Below are 17,426 nucleotides of genomic sequence, written 5' to 3' on the forward strand. Positions count from 1 at the left end.
TGTTTTTTTATTGCCATTGTTTGGTGTGTTGACTGTGTCTTCTTGATCTCTCCAGAATACGGGTATGATTTTAAGAGCATCTTTCTGGTCCTGATCATGTTTGATTGTGACTCCCTCTGCTGGACAGATTCTGTGTAATGCTTAGATAATGAAATGGCATTAAGCTAGGATTGTAAATGGGTTGGCTTGTGGATTAGCGTGACGCACACACTTGTTTTCACAGATCTTTCTCTTGAGGATGCTGTGGTGTCCAGGGTTACTTACCCTGTGGGTGGGTTCAGTTCAAATGAGATGCCTCCTCGTGTGATTTCTAACATTCTGGGTGAATTCCAGTTGCACTTCCTTGCTGTCTAGCCATCAGCACATACTCGTTTTCAACTGACGGGCCCTTTTTTAAAGAGTCGTTCACACCTCACCCAGTGGCAAATGAGTGTGTGTTGTTTATGTGAGTAATATGCCAGTATAGAGTAGTACATGGGCTGTTTCCAAACCACTGGTCAGGTTCTGTTTTTACACATTCCTGGAGGGTAAATCTACCAGCTGTCTCTGCGCTGCCATAATGAGATGCATTTGAGATTCAGACTTCATATTTGTAATGTTACGCTACTGCATGCAAATGTGCCAGTGACATGACCTTCGGATATGGTTGTTCACATTCCATGTGACTTTATTGTTTTTAAGTTGTTTCCATGTTTGGTACACACTTGTATTCCATTATTCCCGTCGTCTAATTTTGATGAAAATAATATCTGGATTGGGAAGGAAACTGCACACTTGGTTTGTTTGTTTTGACCGAGTCCTGCTCTTTTAACATCAATTATCTAGCATGTTGCAGGGAAGAAATATTCTCAATAAGCCAGAAATACTGGTTGGCCACTTTTTGTTAGTTTTTCAGTTTGCTATTAAAGGAGTTAGATTTCAAACAAATTTTTCCTAAAACGTGTTTGTGCCAGACAGACATACCACCTTGTGTATATAGGAACCATCAAATAAAATTGCAGAAACAAAGTTTTCAGTCTTTAGAGGAAGTCTTTCCAGGACTGTGCTTGTGATCTACTGAACCTCTGCCTTTATCGATCCGCGTACTGGGCCTGTGTTACTGCCCTCGTACAAACTGCATTCCAGTTTTACGATTGGATGCATTTATAATGTTGCTGCTTTCTGCTGTCAACAAGGAGCTGCCCAGCATACCGAGTTGAGGTCACAGCATAGATCTTCATCATTTGTTTGTATAAAAGAGGAAGCCTACTTGTCAATTATGTACCAACAGCAAGAAACAGCCAGAGCAAGGTTAAATGAAATGAGAGACAGCGTCGAAATAATTTGTACAAAACTGAAGGGAAGGCTGCCCAGTTTCCAACAGACCATAGCTCACATGATGTCTGAGTGAAAGCTGCAGCCCATGCTGATAATGAAGGCCTCATACATGCTTCCCTCATTGGCCTTTACAGAAACAAGGCTAAAGGCACTGAATCCACTCCTGTCAAACGTGAAATCTTATTTCTAAGTAGAGTAGTAGCAACGAACAGCTCTGACCTTTGTATTGATTTCAAGAGTATAACTCTGCTTTCCTTTTGCATTTAAACTTCTTGCTAGGTTGTGTTTCAGTGTCCATGTTGAAGTAAATATGCGCACACCTTTTACCAAGTTACCAAGCTCTGAAAAGCAAGCCCTAAGTGTGGAAAGTGAAAAGCACTCGCTTGAACTCCCAGTGATTGTCTCCTGTTATTTTAAAATGTTGTGCACGTTTCTGTATGTGAATACATGCTGCCCTGTAGCTGTGACGCGGTAGCATTGTTTCACAAGGTTAACTAGGTTGTCCTTTGATGCATGCACTCGACCGGTGCTGTGCTGCACATCAGACACCACGCGTATGTACAATTGATTCAAGTACTGCTGGTACTTTTGATGTAAAGTTCGTACCTTACTTTGCATGTCCTCTGGAGACTGTTGCCTGTGTTTCGGTTCTGGTATTCATGATCTTTCTAGAGCTTTTCTGTGCTGTCATCTTGTTGTTTGTTCCCCGGAGTGAACTACAGCACTAGAGATGAGAGAGTGTGATCCACTTATTGATGCCTTTGGGAAGGATCTTAGTGGTGAAGTGTTGGCAGGAGGTAGCCAGAAAATCAGCTCTTAGCTGTGCTTAACAACCAGTGGCAGTGTTGTAGATAAAAAGCAATACAAAAAGTATGCTCTATACTAGTGGTTTCAAACCTCAGTCCTGGGGACCCACTGTGTCTGCTGGTTTTCATTCCAACCGAGCTCTCAATTACTTAACTAGACCCTTAATTAAACAGATCATTTTCTTAACTAGACCTTTTTGATTGTTTTCAGCTCTTAAACAGTTGCAGATTTCAAGTTACTTATAAAATGGTATAGCTAACTTGAAATATGCAGTTGTTAAGAGCTGAAAACAATTTCAGACAGGGGGTCTCCAGGACAGGGGCTGGGAGCCACTGCTCTTTACTGTCTTACTAAACCATTGGGGCCACTGCTCTTTACTGTCTTACTAAACCATTGGGGCCACTGCTCTTTACTGTCTTACTAAACCATTGGGGCCACTGCTCTTTACTGTCTTACTAAACCATTGAGAGCCACTGCTCTTTACTGTCTTACTAAACCATTGGGGCCACTGCTCTTTACTGTCTTACTAAACCATTGGGGCCACTGCTCTTTACTGTCTTACTAAACCATTGGGGCCACTGCTCTTTACTGTCTTACTAAACCATTGAGAGCCACTGCTCTTTACTGTCTTACTAAACCATTGGGGCCACTGCTCTTTACTGTCTTACTAAACCATTGGGAGCCACTGCTCTTTACTGTCTTACTAAACCATTGAGAGCCACTGCTCTTTACTGTCTTACAGCTATAATGTTATGTTAACATATTGAATTACAAACTGCTTTGTAGTTTTCCATATACATAATGAAAAACTGACAGTTGAAAAATGTGACATCTCAAAATCTAACATGAAACACTGTACTACTGTTATGGCTTCCGGTACACTTTTGCGATCATAGTAAAACATCAAGAAACTAAAATGTATGAATTTTTTTTGTTTTTTTTAATTATGTCTTGGTCCTAAGATTCTAGGTGATGCAAAGCTTTTGGCCAGAGCTGTAGATTGTGCCACTATATTTTATTCTGCAGTGACTGATCTGACTGGTCTAGTGAAATGTAATATCACGCTGTATTATGATTTTTTCTGTATTAAAATATATACACGAACAACTGTTAGGAGCTCTTGCTGGAAATCTACGGCTTCCCTCTGTGAACACAATACAAACGTAGATTCCTGCAAGAGCTATTAACATTTATGCTTTCAGGAATTCATTGTGAGCGTTAGTCTTTACTCTCTTCTCATTCCAGCTGACTGGTAGGAACCTATTACTCTTGTTAAAAGACCTTGTAGTTGTTTCTCCTGATTACTTCCTGCCCAGGAACAGAATGCGACGATGTTGTCAAACAGGCCACACGCACGCACACACGCACACACACACACAAAGCAGTATGTTAGTTTAATTATCATTTGGCTTGGGGTTCTCTGTGGCCTTTGTTAAGCAGGTGCTTGTGATTGACGCTGTTAGCCAGTTTAATTTACACAGCAGAACAGAAATTGGAAATACATTTTTTGTTTTATGCTTCTCTCTTCATTTTTGTGCTGGCAATTTGGATTCCTAGTGGTGTTATCTTCCACTTGATTAGATAGTAATGTTAAACACACACACACACACAAAACTAGTTAGTGCTCAATCTGTAGATCTTTAGAATTGTTTCTGGTCATTTATGTGCCTTCCAAGATAACTGAATCATCAAATACTTTACTACCTGAAGAAATGAATGTGAAACCATTTAAGGGTCCTATTCAATGTGTGTGTATGTGTGTATGTGTGTATACAGCTCTGGAAAAAATTGAGACCACTGCAAAATTATCAGTTTCTCTGGTTTTACTATTTATAGGTATGTGTTTGGGTAAAATGAACATTTTTGTTTTATTCTATAAACTACTGACAACTTTTCTTCCTAATTCCAAATAAAAATATTGTCATTTAGAGCATTTATTTGCAGAAAATGACAACTGGTCAAAATAACAAAAAAGATGTAGTGTTGTCAGACCTCGAATAATGCAAAGACAATAAGTTCAGATTCATTTTTAAACAACACAATACTAATGTTTTAACTTAGGAAGAGTTCAGAAATCAGTATTTGGTGGAATAACCCTGATTTTCAAGCACAGCTTTCATGCGTCTTGGCATGCTCTCCACCAGTCTTTCTCAAGGCTTCAGCAAGGCTGGAATCTGGCAGCATTGGCATGAATCAAGCCAAGTACAAGGTTGTCCTGCAAGAAAACTTGCTTCCTTCTGCTCAGTAGTATTCACACTTTTCAAATAAATACAGGGCTTTAAAAAAAAAAAAAAGGCCTAAAGTAGTCCTAACGTTTTGTGAATAGGGTCCTATGTGTTGCATTCACTCATTGTGACCCGTGGGTCTTTTTTATTTGCAGACAGTTAACTTCTGCAGAGACATTGAGCATATTGTTTAGCCACTAGACCGGAAAAGAGGTGAAATGTCAACTATGTTCCTTGTTACTCTCAAGGTCTGTAATTGACCAACGAGGTCTCCAAACATCCGATGAGCCTTTCGGAGCACAAAATATTGACTTGCCCTCAAAGCAGAGATCTGTGACAGAGCTGTCTTTTGACCTTTCAGTGCCCTTCAGAAGTCAATAAAAATACACAGCTAGAATCTGTGCTTTGACAGTAAATGTGTTCAGGGAATATTTTAACCTTGAACTCTGGGCTGCAGTTACCATGACAACAGGAAGTAGGCCTCTGCATTAAAGAGGGAGAAGGAGCGCAGTGGCAAGTCCATAAATCAGTGTCCCTAATGAAAAACATAGTGTGCAGGTAGAGATTCAGAGGATAAATGGCTTGTGACGGACCCCTTTGAAAATGAATGTCAATTCTACATGGCTTGTTGGAAAAGAGGAAGCCTGCACAACGATTTTGGCGATTTAATGGAGGTTAAGGAGCAGGAAGGAAGGGTTGATTTAAAACTCTTGATTTTAAAAGCAAATGAAGAATGTTGCCACATTATCAGGGTCATCTCTGCAGTGTTTATTTTTACAATTTGTGTGCAGAGTGTTGTGTGTTTTTTATTTTTGTTTTGTTTTGTGAAGCTGTCTTTTTAAATTGGTGTGAAGAGTGCAGTTGCAACAATAAAATCTATTGAGAATGCCATCAATATGCCCACTAAGGGGGTGTCAGTTGAATAGGGATTTATTTTGGGCAAGAGGTAGAGGCGGGCGGGAGATCAAACTAAACAATATAGTGGTGAATGTTGCAGCTGTGCTCATTATGGAAATGGCTCCTCTGTTCCCTTTAACAGTCATTACACATGACCTTTACTTGAGCTGTAAAATACTCCACTAACTCAGATTCGTTCCCCCTGCCTCATGCAAATCCCTGATGCGAAATTGTTAGGAAAAAAAGCACACACAGCTTTGCTGATCATATCTAAATATGTTGAAGGAGGTATATTTCCTCACCCCACTGTGACTGCAGTGCTGTAGCTTGGCATCTTGACCTGGAAGTGTTGATAGTCTGCATTAACTCCTGTCCTGCTTATCCTGCAGATGCTCAATAGCTTTTAGTCCTGATGCCTGGACAGCTCGCCCTACAGAATGAGATATGTGGACTTGTGGTTAATAGGCAAGTGATAGTGATCTGTTTGGGAACCGTGACTGCTTTTTAACTGCTTTACTGCCAGTAGTGCAACTCGAGGAATCTGTACCATAAAATTCAATGTTGTTGTTGGTTTTTTTATTTTTTTTTTATTTTACAACCTTTTTGTAAACCGCATTTCATTTGGCAGGTGTTACCTGTAATTCTGAGGCATATTAAACACAGATGGCCTAACCTTCTTGAATCCCTGCTTAAAATGCTTTCATACAACACCTTATCTTAAGATACGTAGTACACTAGGTAATACTATCAGACCTTCATTTCAACTGAAATCTTTAATGTTCCATGTCTTTTTTGTGTTGCATCAGCGAGAGTTATGGGCAAGCAGGTGTAAATAACAAAAATGTCACCGTTATACCACAGAGTGTGTTATACAACACATTACGCTGATTTAAATTACAATGACACCCAGTGTGAATCACAAATTGTGCTCCGGCTGTGTTCTGCTTTGATTTACAGCCGCACTGTAAAAGCTGAAAACCTTATTAAAAGTGACCTAAGGATTATTGCTTTAAAAAGCTTCATTATAAAAGCAACAGCAGAGTCTATTAGCTATTGAAATTGTTAGGGGAACATATAAAAGTATAAACTTGATTTTATAAAAATCTTATGTGAAATAAAACCTTCAAGCTTATTACAGTTGTGGAATATTAAAAAGTCAATCGATCATACTGCTCCCTCAGTCTTATCCAAAAAACCTTGAAAACGGTGAATAAGTGAACGGCCCTTTTTATACAGTTTTTCCTGTCAATGTGGCCTTGCAGTAAATTAACCGAATTCCTGAATTATTGGACATCAAGGGAGCACGGACTGTGGGAAACACTGCTTACAGCTATCGCATTTGAAATAAAATGTCAAAAGAACTATTCCAGAATTATACAGGCTGCAAAGATTTTTGCTTTGCCTTCATCTGACAAAAATCGAATGCAGTGTGAATACTAATGTAGGATGACTGGACTAGAATTCATAAATATACAACTAAACTGTACCTTTTCTTTTTCCATTTTTTGACAGGTAGTCTTTAGTGTGGGTACAGCTCTCTTAGTTCAGTTTAAAACCACTGGCTCCTTAAGGAAACAACACCGCAGGAAGCACTGCTTTTAACTACCATCCTGACTAGAACCACAGGGCACTTTAGAATAGATGGGTTGTCAGGGATTCAATTAAACATCGGGAGACCTCGCTCTGACTGAAAGTGCGGTGTGTCTTTTGGGAGTAAATATTAAAAAACTCAAACTTTTTTCTACATCATTTGACCGAGCCACAGATGATTCACTTCAGCTTATCTGGGTAGTGGGTCTGTCTTCCATTACTGTCTGAGTTTTCATTCGTTTATGCAGCCTGGAGCTGATTCTGAGATGCAAAGACGGTTGGTACATTTTAGTAGATTTATACCTTGTGGACATTATGTTGTTTTTTTTGTTTTTTTAATTTCACAGAGAAGTGTAAATATTTTATAGGTAGATGGGTATAAATATAAGAAAGATAAAACATAATTAGCCCGTTTCTGTATCACAAATGATACAATGCTTATCTACCCCTCACACTGCTCACATCCCAGCGTTTTTCATGCGCAGCTTTGTGTTGCTGGATTGTGGGAATTGTTTTGTACAAGAAACGGAATCTAGTTGCATAAATAAAGTACCTTTTCTCATTTTAAAAATGCTTGGGCAGTATTTAGTGGAGAAACATAAAGTTAAAGATGCAGAACGAGGAGTGCATATTTTTGGTTCAGGGTTAGTGATTAAGCCTGTACGTTTGGTTCAGGATAGGGGGGATTAAGCCTGTACATTTGGTTCAGGATAGGGGGGATTAAGCCTGTACGTTTGGATCAGGGTAGGGGTGATTTAAGCCTGTACGTTTGGTTCAGGGTAGGGGGGATTAAGCCTGTACGTTTGGTTCAGGGTAGGGGGGATTAAGCCTGTACGTTTGGTTCAGGTTTGGTGATTAAGCCTGTACATTTGGTTCAGTGGAGGGGGATTAAGCCTGTACGTTTGGTTCAGGATAGGGGGGATTAAGCCTGTACGTTTGGTTCAGGGTAGGGGGGATTAAGCCTGTACGTTTGGTTCAGGGTAAGGGGGATTAAGCCTGTACGTTTGGTTCAGGGTAGGCGAGATTAAGCCTGTATGTTGGGTTCAGGGTGGGAGGATTAAGCCTGTACTCTTGGTTCAGGTTTGGTGATTAAGCCTGTACGTTTGGATCAGGGTAGGGGTGATTAAGCCTGTACATTTGGTTCAGGATAGGGGGGATTAAGCCTGTACGTTTGGATCAGGGTAGGGGGGATTAAGCCTGTACGTTTGGTTCAGGGTAGGGGGGATTAAGCCTGTACGTTTGGTTCAGGGTAGGGGGGATTAAGCCTGTACGTTTGGTTCAGGGTAGGGGGGATTAAGCCTGTACGTTTGGTTCAGGGTAGGGGGGATTAAGCCTGTACGTTTGGTTCAGGATAGGGGGGATTAAGCCTGTACGTTTGGTTCAGGGTAGGGGGGATTAAGCCTGTACGTTTGGTTCAGGATAGGGGGGATTAAGCCTGTACGTTTGGTTCAGGATAGGGGGGATTAAGCCTGTACGTTTGGTTCAGGATAGGGGGGATTAAGCCTGTACGTTTGGTTCAGGATAGGGGGGATTAAGCCTGTACGTTTGGTTCAGGATAGGGGGGATTAAGCCTGTACGTTTGGTTCAGGATAGGGGGGATTAAGCCTGTACGTTTGGTTCAGGATAGGGGGGATTAAGCCTGTACGTTTGGTTCAGGATAGGGGGGATTAAGCCTGTACGTTTGGTTCAGGATAGGGGGGATTAAGCCTGTACATTTGGTTCAGGATAGGGGGGATTAAGCCTGTACGTTTGGTTCAGGATAGGGGGGATTAAGCCTGTACGTTTGGTTCAGGGTAGGGGGGATTAAGCCTGTACGTTTGGTTCAGGATAGGGGGGATTAAGCCTGTACGTTTGGTTCAGGATAGGGGGGATTAAGCCTGTACGTTTGGTTCAGGATAGGGGGGATTAAGCCTGTACGTTTGGTTCAGGATAGGGGGGATTAAGCCTGTACGTTTGGTTCAGGGTAGGGGGGATTAAGCCTGTACGTTTGGTTCAGGGTAGGGGGGATTAAGCCTGTACGTTTGGTTCAGGATAGGGGGGATTAAGCCTGTACGTTTGGTTCAGGATAGGGGGGATTAAGCCTGTACGTTTGGTTCAGGATAGGGGGGATTAAGCCTGTACATTTGGTTCAGGATAGGGGGGATTAAGCCTGTACGTTTGGTTCAGGATAGGGGGGATTAAGCCTGTACGTTTGGTTCAGGATAGGGGGGATTAAGCCTGTACGTTTGGTTCAGGATAGGGGGGATTAAGCCTGTACGTTTGGTTCAGGATAGGGGGGATTAAGCCTGTACGTTTGGTTCAGGATAGGGGGGATTAAGCCTGTACGTTTGGTTCAGGATAGGGGGGATTAAGCCTGTACGTTTTGTTCAGCTCTTTAATAGTCCTGTAGTAGTCGGACTCGGTGTAATATCTTGCGTGAAATTGCTCAGTGACCCCTGATTAGGGTGAGCAGATAGCAAGAGTGAAAAATCAGGACACTTTCAGTTGGTGCTGGGGGAATAGAAACCTCATTTTAAATGAACTTCTGCACAGCTCAAGTGACGCAAACTACATATCTTTCTTCTGTAGAGAGGTTGTTTTTTTTGTCCCCAGCCTTCCTGTGTGTATTGCACTTAGGCAAAAACAAAAACGTGGAAAAATATATAAAAAAAAAAAAAAGCTGTTAACTTTCTTATTTACTGTTCAGATGGCAGCAATGTTTTAATCAGCCTATCAGTGTGTCTATATTGGCTTTTTTCTGTGGCCTGTACTGTACAGTAGGGGGTGGGACTAAGTCAGTGCTGCATTGTTTTGATTTAGGTTGCTAAAATCTAGTTTTCAGCATTAGATGTAAAATACCAGAAATGGACGACAAAGCAATGTAAGCAAAGTATATTTCGGCTGAGGATCGTGTCAAAACATTTCCCAAATAAACTGTACCTGCAGATAGAGGTAACTGTATTGCACATCTTGTAACGTGACAAAGAAAATACGATTGGTTGCTTCAGAGTCACACATTAAAGAAAAGGCTACTACAGAGGCTGCTGAACAGAATGTAAAGCAAACAGCTTTCAGAAAACAAACTGGAAAGGCAGCGCAGACCAAAAAAGTATTCCTGTGTTGGTTGTACCCAAGTTAATTCAGCACTTCAGGTACAATCAAGCACAGCTACCTCGGTTTAAACAACCTGCTGTTTACGTTTTAAATGCAGTTAGAATTTTTGACCCAAATAGGCATGTTTTCTTTATTTTGACAGGGTGCTGATAAAGTAAATTCCTGGATGGGACAAATAACATGACAACGAACGTGCTGCATATATGGACTTTAATAAAGAATGCCAGATACCTTTGGGTAGCCTAGTTCTGGGACTGTTTCTAGTTGATTTTCACATCTGTATAACTTGGCAAAGCTTGCCTTGCACTTCCAACCAATTCAGTGGATGCAGACGTGCAGTCTCAATGTATGGGCAAATCCACACCAGACAGAGAATGTCAGCAGCAACTGTTAGGGATGTTGCATGCTTGCCTTTTAACAAATGACAGCACTCTGTTTTAGTAAGAAAGCAAGAACCGCAATTCTTAGGCTTTTATAGTGCTATGAAATATTGTCTAGGTGTATTTAATGTTTAAACAGGTCCGCGAAATGTCAGTGAAATCCTAATTATAATCCTAACCCTAACTGAATGACTTGGCCATGCGCATAACATCCTTTTTGTCGATGACATAACTGTAAAACTGCTTGCAGCGCATGCTGAAATTCATTTTTACTTTTGAGCTTTGATTACTCATGCAAGCTTCAATTCAGTCACCATAAATATCATTATTATTATTATTATTAATAATAATAATAATAATAATAGTAGTAATAATAATAATAATAATGTTGTATCCCACCGGCGTGATGATTTACATCCAACTCGCCAAAGTGTGATGCTGCACTCTTTTTTTAATACAATTTACAAAATGCCTTTGTAACACAGTCATATGATTGAATCCAGTCCTCCAAGGACAGGTGTACTCAGGGTAGATTTCAGAGGTGGAATACATTTGCCAGCAGCATTTTGAGGGCAAGGCTGAATCTGTGAACTAATTCCACAGGAGGCTGGTGCCTGCAGAATTTCTGTTTTTGGTCTGGGCTTGGTTCCAAAACCCAGAAGTGGAAAGGCAGTGAATTAATCACCTTTGCCTCTTAGCCACTCTGTTTATTACTTGAGTGTACAGCTTCTACGTGAACATACTTCTAGTCGTACATAAAGTTCATAACACCCTTATGGAAGTTGATCAGGTAGATGTTTTCTCTGCACATGTTATGCACACGTGGTTTTAGGATGCATGTTAATATACAAAAAATATTATTCCCTTTGTTCATGTGGTGATGTGGATATTTCTGTAGGACCTCTATACTAGAAGCCAGCCCAGATGGGATGATTAACGACCTAAGAGGGAACTGTTTGCTAGCTCCCTCATCTTGCCTGAAACTTCTAGTTCCGGACCAAAATTCCATATTCACCCGTATGAAGTATCAGGTAATTTCATCAGTCTGCAACCTAACTCCATATTCCAACAATGACATGGAATGGATGTGCTTTATGTAAGTCTGAGTTGGTAACTACTTCAAGAGTTTGAATCAACTTACTTTTCCAACAGATGAATGGAAAGTGGATATATATATATATATATATATATATATATATATATATATATATATATATATATATATATATATATATATATATTAATATTTATAACACAGACATTCATATCCCTAAGACACACAAAAGCGTGAAAAAATTTAAAACAACACTAGCAGCAGGTAGTACTGTAATTATAAAAAAGTCACCATTGAAGTCGCTACAATTGATTTTAGTATTGCTACATGTTCTACCATTTGAGTATTTCATAGTGAATAGGTTTTAGTGAGGACCACTGCTATAGGGGAGAGAGCAGGGTGGCCAGCCCTGGTCCTGGAGACCCACAAGGTCTTCTGGGTTTAATTTCACCGGAGTTCTCAGTTACTTACTGAACCAATTATTTTCTTAATTGCTCAATGCACGTTTTATTTCTAGGCCTTTAGCCATTGATGATTAAATGATACCTAGAAAACCTGCAGGATTTTGGCTGTCCAAGACTAGGGTTGGCTACCCCTGTTTATTAACTAACACAAAGCCCTAATTTACCTTTTTGGCACCCTAATGATTATAGAAGGGTCCGTTTGGCCGTTATTCCCAAGTCACACTTATCCAGCCCTATTTATATACACAGCCTTTTTTGTGCACAGAACACCAAAGTTATTTGCACCACAGATGTTGAGAGATAATTTGTTGAAACAACATTGTTAATGGCTGAAGGAGACATTTCTGTTGTTTTCCAATCATTACAGCAGGGGCCTTTGTGAGTCCTTGTGTGAAATAAAACCTACACGCGTATTGCAGCTGTGGAGTGTTATTTGTTTTCTCCTTTCTTTCTGCATATCAAATAAGAGTGCTTGTATTGGCCACAACTGTAAGTAGTGATAGTCATTATGGTATTATTTTTATTTTTTTAAAACAAGGCAGTTGTAAAATGTTTAGTTCTCCTAGTGATTCATTAGAATGGATTGGTGTTGGGATCCATATGGAAGTTTAGTTTTATCATAGGTACATATAATTAATGAGGATCAGGCTTGGGAATGCAATAATTTTAATCCTGTTTATAGAAGAACATATGTGAGTCTGAGATTGAGGAAGAGTGAGTGAGAGATGCACAGAAGATTTATGACTGTGCATCTGCATGTCTGCACTGAAACAGGAATGAAACATCTTAGCCTGTTAGTGAAACTGGGTAGCTTTAAACACCTGACGATGCTGACGGTTAACTTGCAGAGTTCTTCAAAGACGTACAGAGACGTTTAAATAACTGTTGAGAACAATCAACCGATTAACTCTGACATTAATGCTGCCGTGTTCCTTCTTCCCTCTGCAGAGCCTAGTCCGCCACTGAAGAAGAGGTTCAAGAGGACAGAGATTGAGGAGATGAAGTGTGAGGTGCGCCAAATGTGCACATTCTCCAAAATCCTTTCCACCAAGAAGAACCTGGACCACGTCAACAAAATCCTGAAAGCCAAGAGGCTTCAGCGACAGGCGAAGACGGGCAACAACATTGTGAAGAGGAGGAGGAGGGGCAGGCCCAAAAAGCAGTCCTTGCTTTCGGAGGAGGAAGCAATGGGTCAGATGCCTGTGCTGGAGAAATGCATCGACCTGCCTGGGAAAAGAAGTTCTCGTGCCCACTTGGTGCCCGAGCCTCTGGAGTTTTCCAACCAAGACTCCATCATGGACGCCATTGAGGCTGTCGTCCACATGGCCAGGGAGCAGCACAAGGTGCCCCCAGAAAGGGGCCGCAAACGTCGGCACAAGGAGCAAGAGGAATTGAGATCGAAGAGACAACGGAAGTGTTGAGGGATTGAGAAAGAAGAAACCCCCATTACTGGGAGAAAGTACGGCAGCTCCGGTCTTACACCGGCCGGCTATCCAACAGTGCCCTCTGCCCATTGAATTCTTCTTGCACTTTAGCCATTTTTGATAATTGTATGGGCATTCTCTGAGGAAACCAATGGAGAACTTGGTCCCTTCGACCAGAATTTACTTTAAAAAATAAATTATACATGTTTATTGTACCTACAGTAGTAGTGCAACGTTTGTTGACCATCTTAAGACAAACCGTCATGATGGATCAAACTTCTGCAAATGGCTAGTGTCCCAACTCCAGAACTCTCCTTCACTCTGCACCAATGGCTATGCCATACATAACCAGCAAGTATCTGAACAATGATCATTAGCTTACACTGCATAGCTTCAGTGATATTGTCTTGCATTTCTCCCTTTGTCACAGCACAGTGCATTCAGTGAATGTCTGTTGAACAACCACCCTCTTCTAGGTTCATAAAGTGTTTGTAGTATAAAGGAATTGTTGGAGAAGGAGGACACTTTGGAATCATAGGAACTAATGTAGGCTGCCACACAGCTGCATACACAAGAGGTCTGGCTGTATATAGGAACATTTTATTCTGACGGTACATGCCTTTTTTTGTATAATGGATTTCAGAAAGTATGTTTAACTGAATGGCTTAAAAGAAGAATAAGGATGAGTGCTTGTACCCTGGAACAAGAAAGTTGTGTATTGATTTTAACCAAAAAGAAATAGATCTGGGTGTGACTCAAGACAAGAGTGTTTCCAAAAACAAAAACATCCCAATCCATTAATTCCCACATTGTCAGGAGTGTCAAGTTTAGAGCAGTTATTTTGGTAATTCTGCCATTGGGCTGGTTCCTTTTACGTTTGTGGTAAGTCTCAAAATGATGGACCCAACATCCTGATTACAAATCCCATTTTAGTCTTCCAGTAAGTCTGTGTGTGCAGAGGGCCCCTTTATTTAATGAAACACAGATGTGTTTTCCTTGGGAAATAATTGAAAGAGATGTAGAAATGCCTTGGTAGTGGGGATGGTATGGGGAGTGAGTTTAGATTGATTGATTAAATAAATAAATAAATAAAAACTCTTAGCCCAGCTCGTGTAACCCAACATATACTAGAGTTAGGGACTGTTGAGAAGGATTTAAATCACATAGTCAATGAAAGTGAAATGAAGTTTCTTCCAGCAGTTTAAAAAAAGAGAAATTAAATTACACTTCCATGTTTCTAAAGATATGTAACCCTGAACTTCCCTTTATGTATTCTCATTAGTTTACATAGTTCTATATTTGTGAAGTCCTGTTAGAGACGTGCTTGTGTGGTGTATTCATCTAGGGCTGGTTGAGCTGTAGAGAAGCAATATTGTTGTGATCACATACAGTAGCTATTGCACAGGACTACAGTAGCAGGACTCAGTGTTAAGGCAAACTTTATATTCCTGCTCCCTCCAATTGACTTACCCTGTCAAACTGAATGCCAACTCAATGTGAGCAAACTCTACACATTCAGAAAGCAAAAGTTTAGAGAAGCTTGTCAAGGATTAACTAACGTTTCATTTTATAATCTTCATTCTTCCTTCTTCCATTACCCTGGCAGTCCAACAGTGTGGCAATAAACTAGGGAAATCATTGTGACAACAATCTCAATTTGATTTAAAAATAGGCTGGAAATATTGACCCTGTTTTACCTTGAGTCCAGCATTGGGATCCAGTTACATGGAATATAGATGGAAAACAATAAATTTGTTTTTCAGCCTTAATATAAATAGTAGACAAGGAGTGCCTTATGTTCATTTTACAAGGCACCAGATTCCAAAGGTTTACTAAAATTGGACGTCCAGTTTTAAGTCACTGATCCATGATGTGTTCAGAGAAAACATGCTATAAAAATGTCTTCAAAAGTTGAGTAACCCATTCAAAATCAAGTTTTACTGTAGCACTTACTTCAGGCACCCACTACAGATGTAGCCTCACATGCCCAAGTTCTTGCTGATCCCAATCCTGGTCACTTGTGATTTATACTCAATCATATTTGCCCTGTTGCTTTCCCACTGTGTTTGCTATGCATCAAATACACCAGCAAGCTGCTGGTAGCAAGAGATGGGCATATTTGTAAGAACTATAAAATCAGTCAGTAAATTCAGATTTTTGTTTTGGGTCCACCCTTTCACAAAGATTAATAAGTGGTCTTATTTAAGTTTAAATAAATAAAATGTAGTAATAATAATTTGCAAGTTGAGCAAAAAGTGACTATCATTGCAACTATTGCTGCAAAGGATCTGAAGGTCCTCTTTGCAGTGGAGCCTTAATCTGAGATTGAATTCATAAAGTAAAAGTGAAACTGTAAATACTGTATATAAACTGGATTAGACTGCATGAATACAAACTGTGTAATGAAGACATGGGTCCCCTTTTATATGGTTCATGACAAGTCCTCAAGAGCCTGAAGGTTCCTGAAAAGTTGAAATGTAAAGAAACTAATACCTTTTGGCCTGGCTAGTTACCCAGCCAGTCAAGTAGCCCAGTAACACACATTCTTCTGCCCCTTGTACAGCAGCAACACAAATGTAATCTGCCATTTGATTCTGATTGGCTTGAGAATAAACAGTTTCATTGGTATGGGTCATTTTAAAAAGCCATGAAGTCCCAGCTTCAACCACAATTTGGTAATTATTTATTGTAACTCTCTTGCCCCAGTTCATAGGCTCACTGGACAAACACTAGTCAAGGTGTATCCTTTTATAACCATAATGCAGAGAGGAGGGGACATATGGCTAGCATACGGCTCGTCCACAATGTCATTCCGTGATTTGTTGGCACCATGGTACCCTTTTACAGCTGGGTTAACTGAGGGCTTGTGCGTGAGCTATACACATTTTAATGATGCCTTCCAGAACTCATGGAAATTCCGGTTCCATATTCATTGGCTGCTCAGAGAAATCAGGGAATAAACAGAGCCTTTGGAGTCAGGCTTAATCAACTTATGTGGTAAGACACCTTCCCCTACAATTATTGAAGACTGGCCCCTCCTCACAAAGCTGGGACCTGTTCTGTCTGTGAAACACTAATGAGAAAAATAATGTCCAGACTGACACCCATGTCAACACAGGCTGTGTGTTAAAATTGATAAAATGTGTTTTCAAGTTTTTACAGATAATGCTGTTTCAATAATAAAGTGCTAAATGAAGTATTGAGATAAAAAAAATAAATAAATAAAACTTTAATGTAACATTGTATATTACAGGAGCACACATGGAGCTCTTAACAGTGCTGGCATATTTTAGTTTGTATACATAGTGTTTTTAACCTCTTTTAATAGAGTTGGTTTTGTTTTCTTTTGCATGTTCAACTTGATTGTATGTATACATATTTTAGACAAGGGGACGTTATTTGTATTTTAATTAAATACGGATGAAAACTTGTACATTGTTTGATATGTTTTTTGTAATGGATTTTTAATTCATGAAGCATTTTTGTACATTGTATGGATATTAAAATTGCAAATATTTAGCATATATATAGGTACATATACACACACACACACACACACACACACACACACACACACACACACACATATATATATATATATATATATATATATATATGCTGGCATGCTTTTGGTCATGTTTGTTCATGATCTAGTTGTTGGATTAATTTCCCTTTTTATTTTGAAAGAGAAGCTCATCTTTTTGCTGCCATTTTATTGGTTAGCAGTGTAGAGCACTTAAATAAAAGTTGACCCTGTTAATATGTTATTCATTGTGTGAAAATAATAAATGAGTTTATTGAAAGCCACAAAACTAATTCTGTTTTCTTCAAATGTTTTTTCTGTCTGCACCACATGACACTTTCTACAAGAGCTCTCGTGAAAAGTGTGCGCACACATTACAAACAGCTGTTAGTCTTCCTTTAGTTACACGTTTATAATGTGGCAAAACATTCAGGGACAGGTATCGTTGCTAGTAGATTGTTATCTCTATCCTTTCACCTAGATATAGCATCTATTATTATTTATTTCTTAGCAGCTGCCCTTACCCAGGCCGACTTACAGTTTTATACAAAAAATACATATCAAGAGTTACAGTACAATTAAGAGCAAGATACAAAATACAATGTCCTAATAAGAGCAAATACAAAACAGTACAATTTGATATTGGGGCTAG

At 39.8% G+C, this 17,426-nt stretch overlaps 1 protein-coding gene across 2 annotated transcripts in view; it reads left to right on the forward strand.

Annotated features, from left to right (window-relative positions):
- Positions 1-17,054, forward strand: part of LOC121304992 (SET-binding protein-like) — an 82,109-nt gene extending 65,055 nt beyond the window's left edge. For both annotated transcript variants that reach the window (XM_041236467.1, XM_041236459.1), the window contains exon 4: positions 12,776-17,054. In XM_041236467.1, the coding sequence (XP_041092401.1) occupies positions 12,776-13,248 (473 nt within the window). In that variant the 3' untranslated portion in view covers positions 13,249-17,054. The remainder of the gene's footprint in view (positions 1-12,775) is intronic.
- The last annotated feature ends 372 nt before the right edge of the window (positions 17,055-17,426 follow it).

This window comes from Polyodon spathula, chromosome 2 (assembly GCF_017654505.1).
Source record: "Polyodon spathula isolate WHYD16114869_AA chromosome 2, ASM1765450v1, whole genome shotgun sequence".
In the NCBI taxonomy this organism is placed as follows: Eukaryota; Metazoa; Chordata; class Actinopteri; order Acipenseriformes; family Polyodontidae; genus Polyodon; species Polyodon spathula.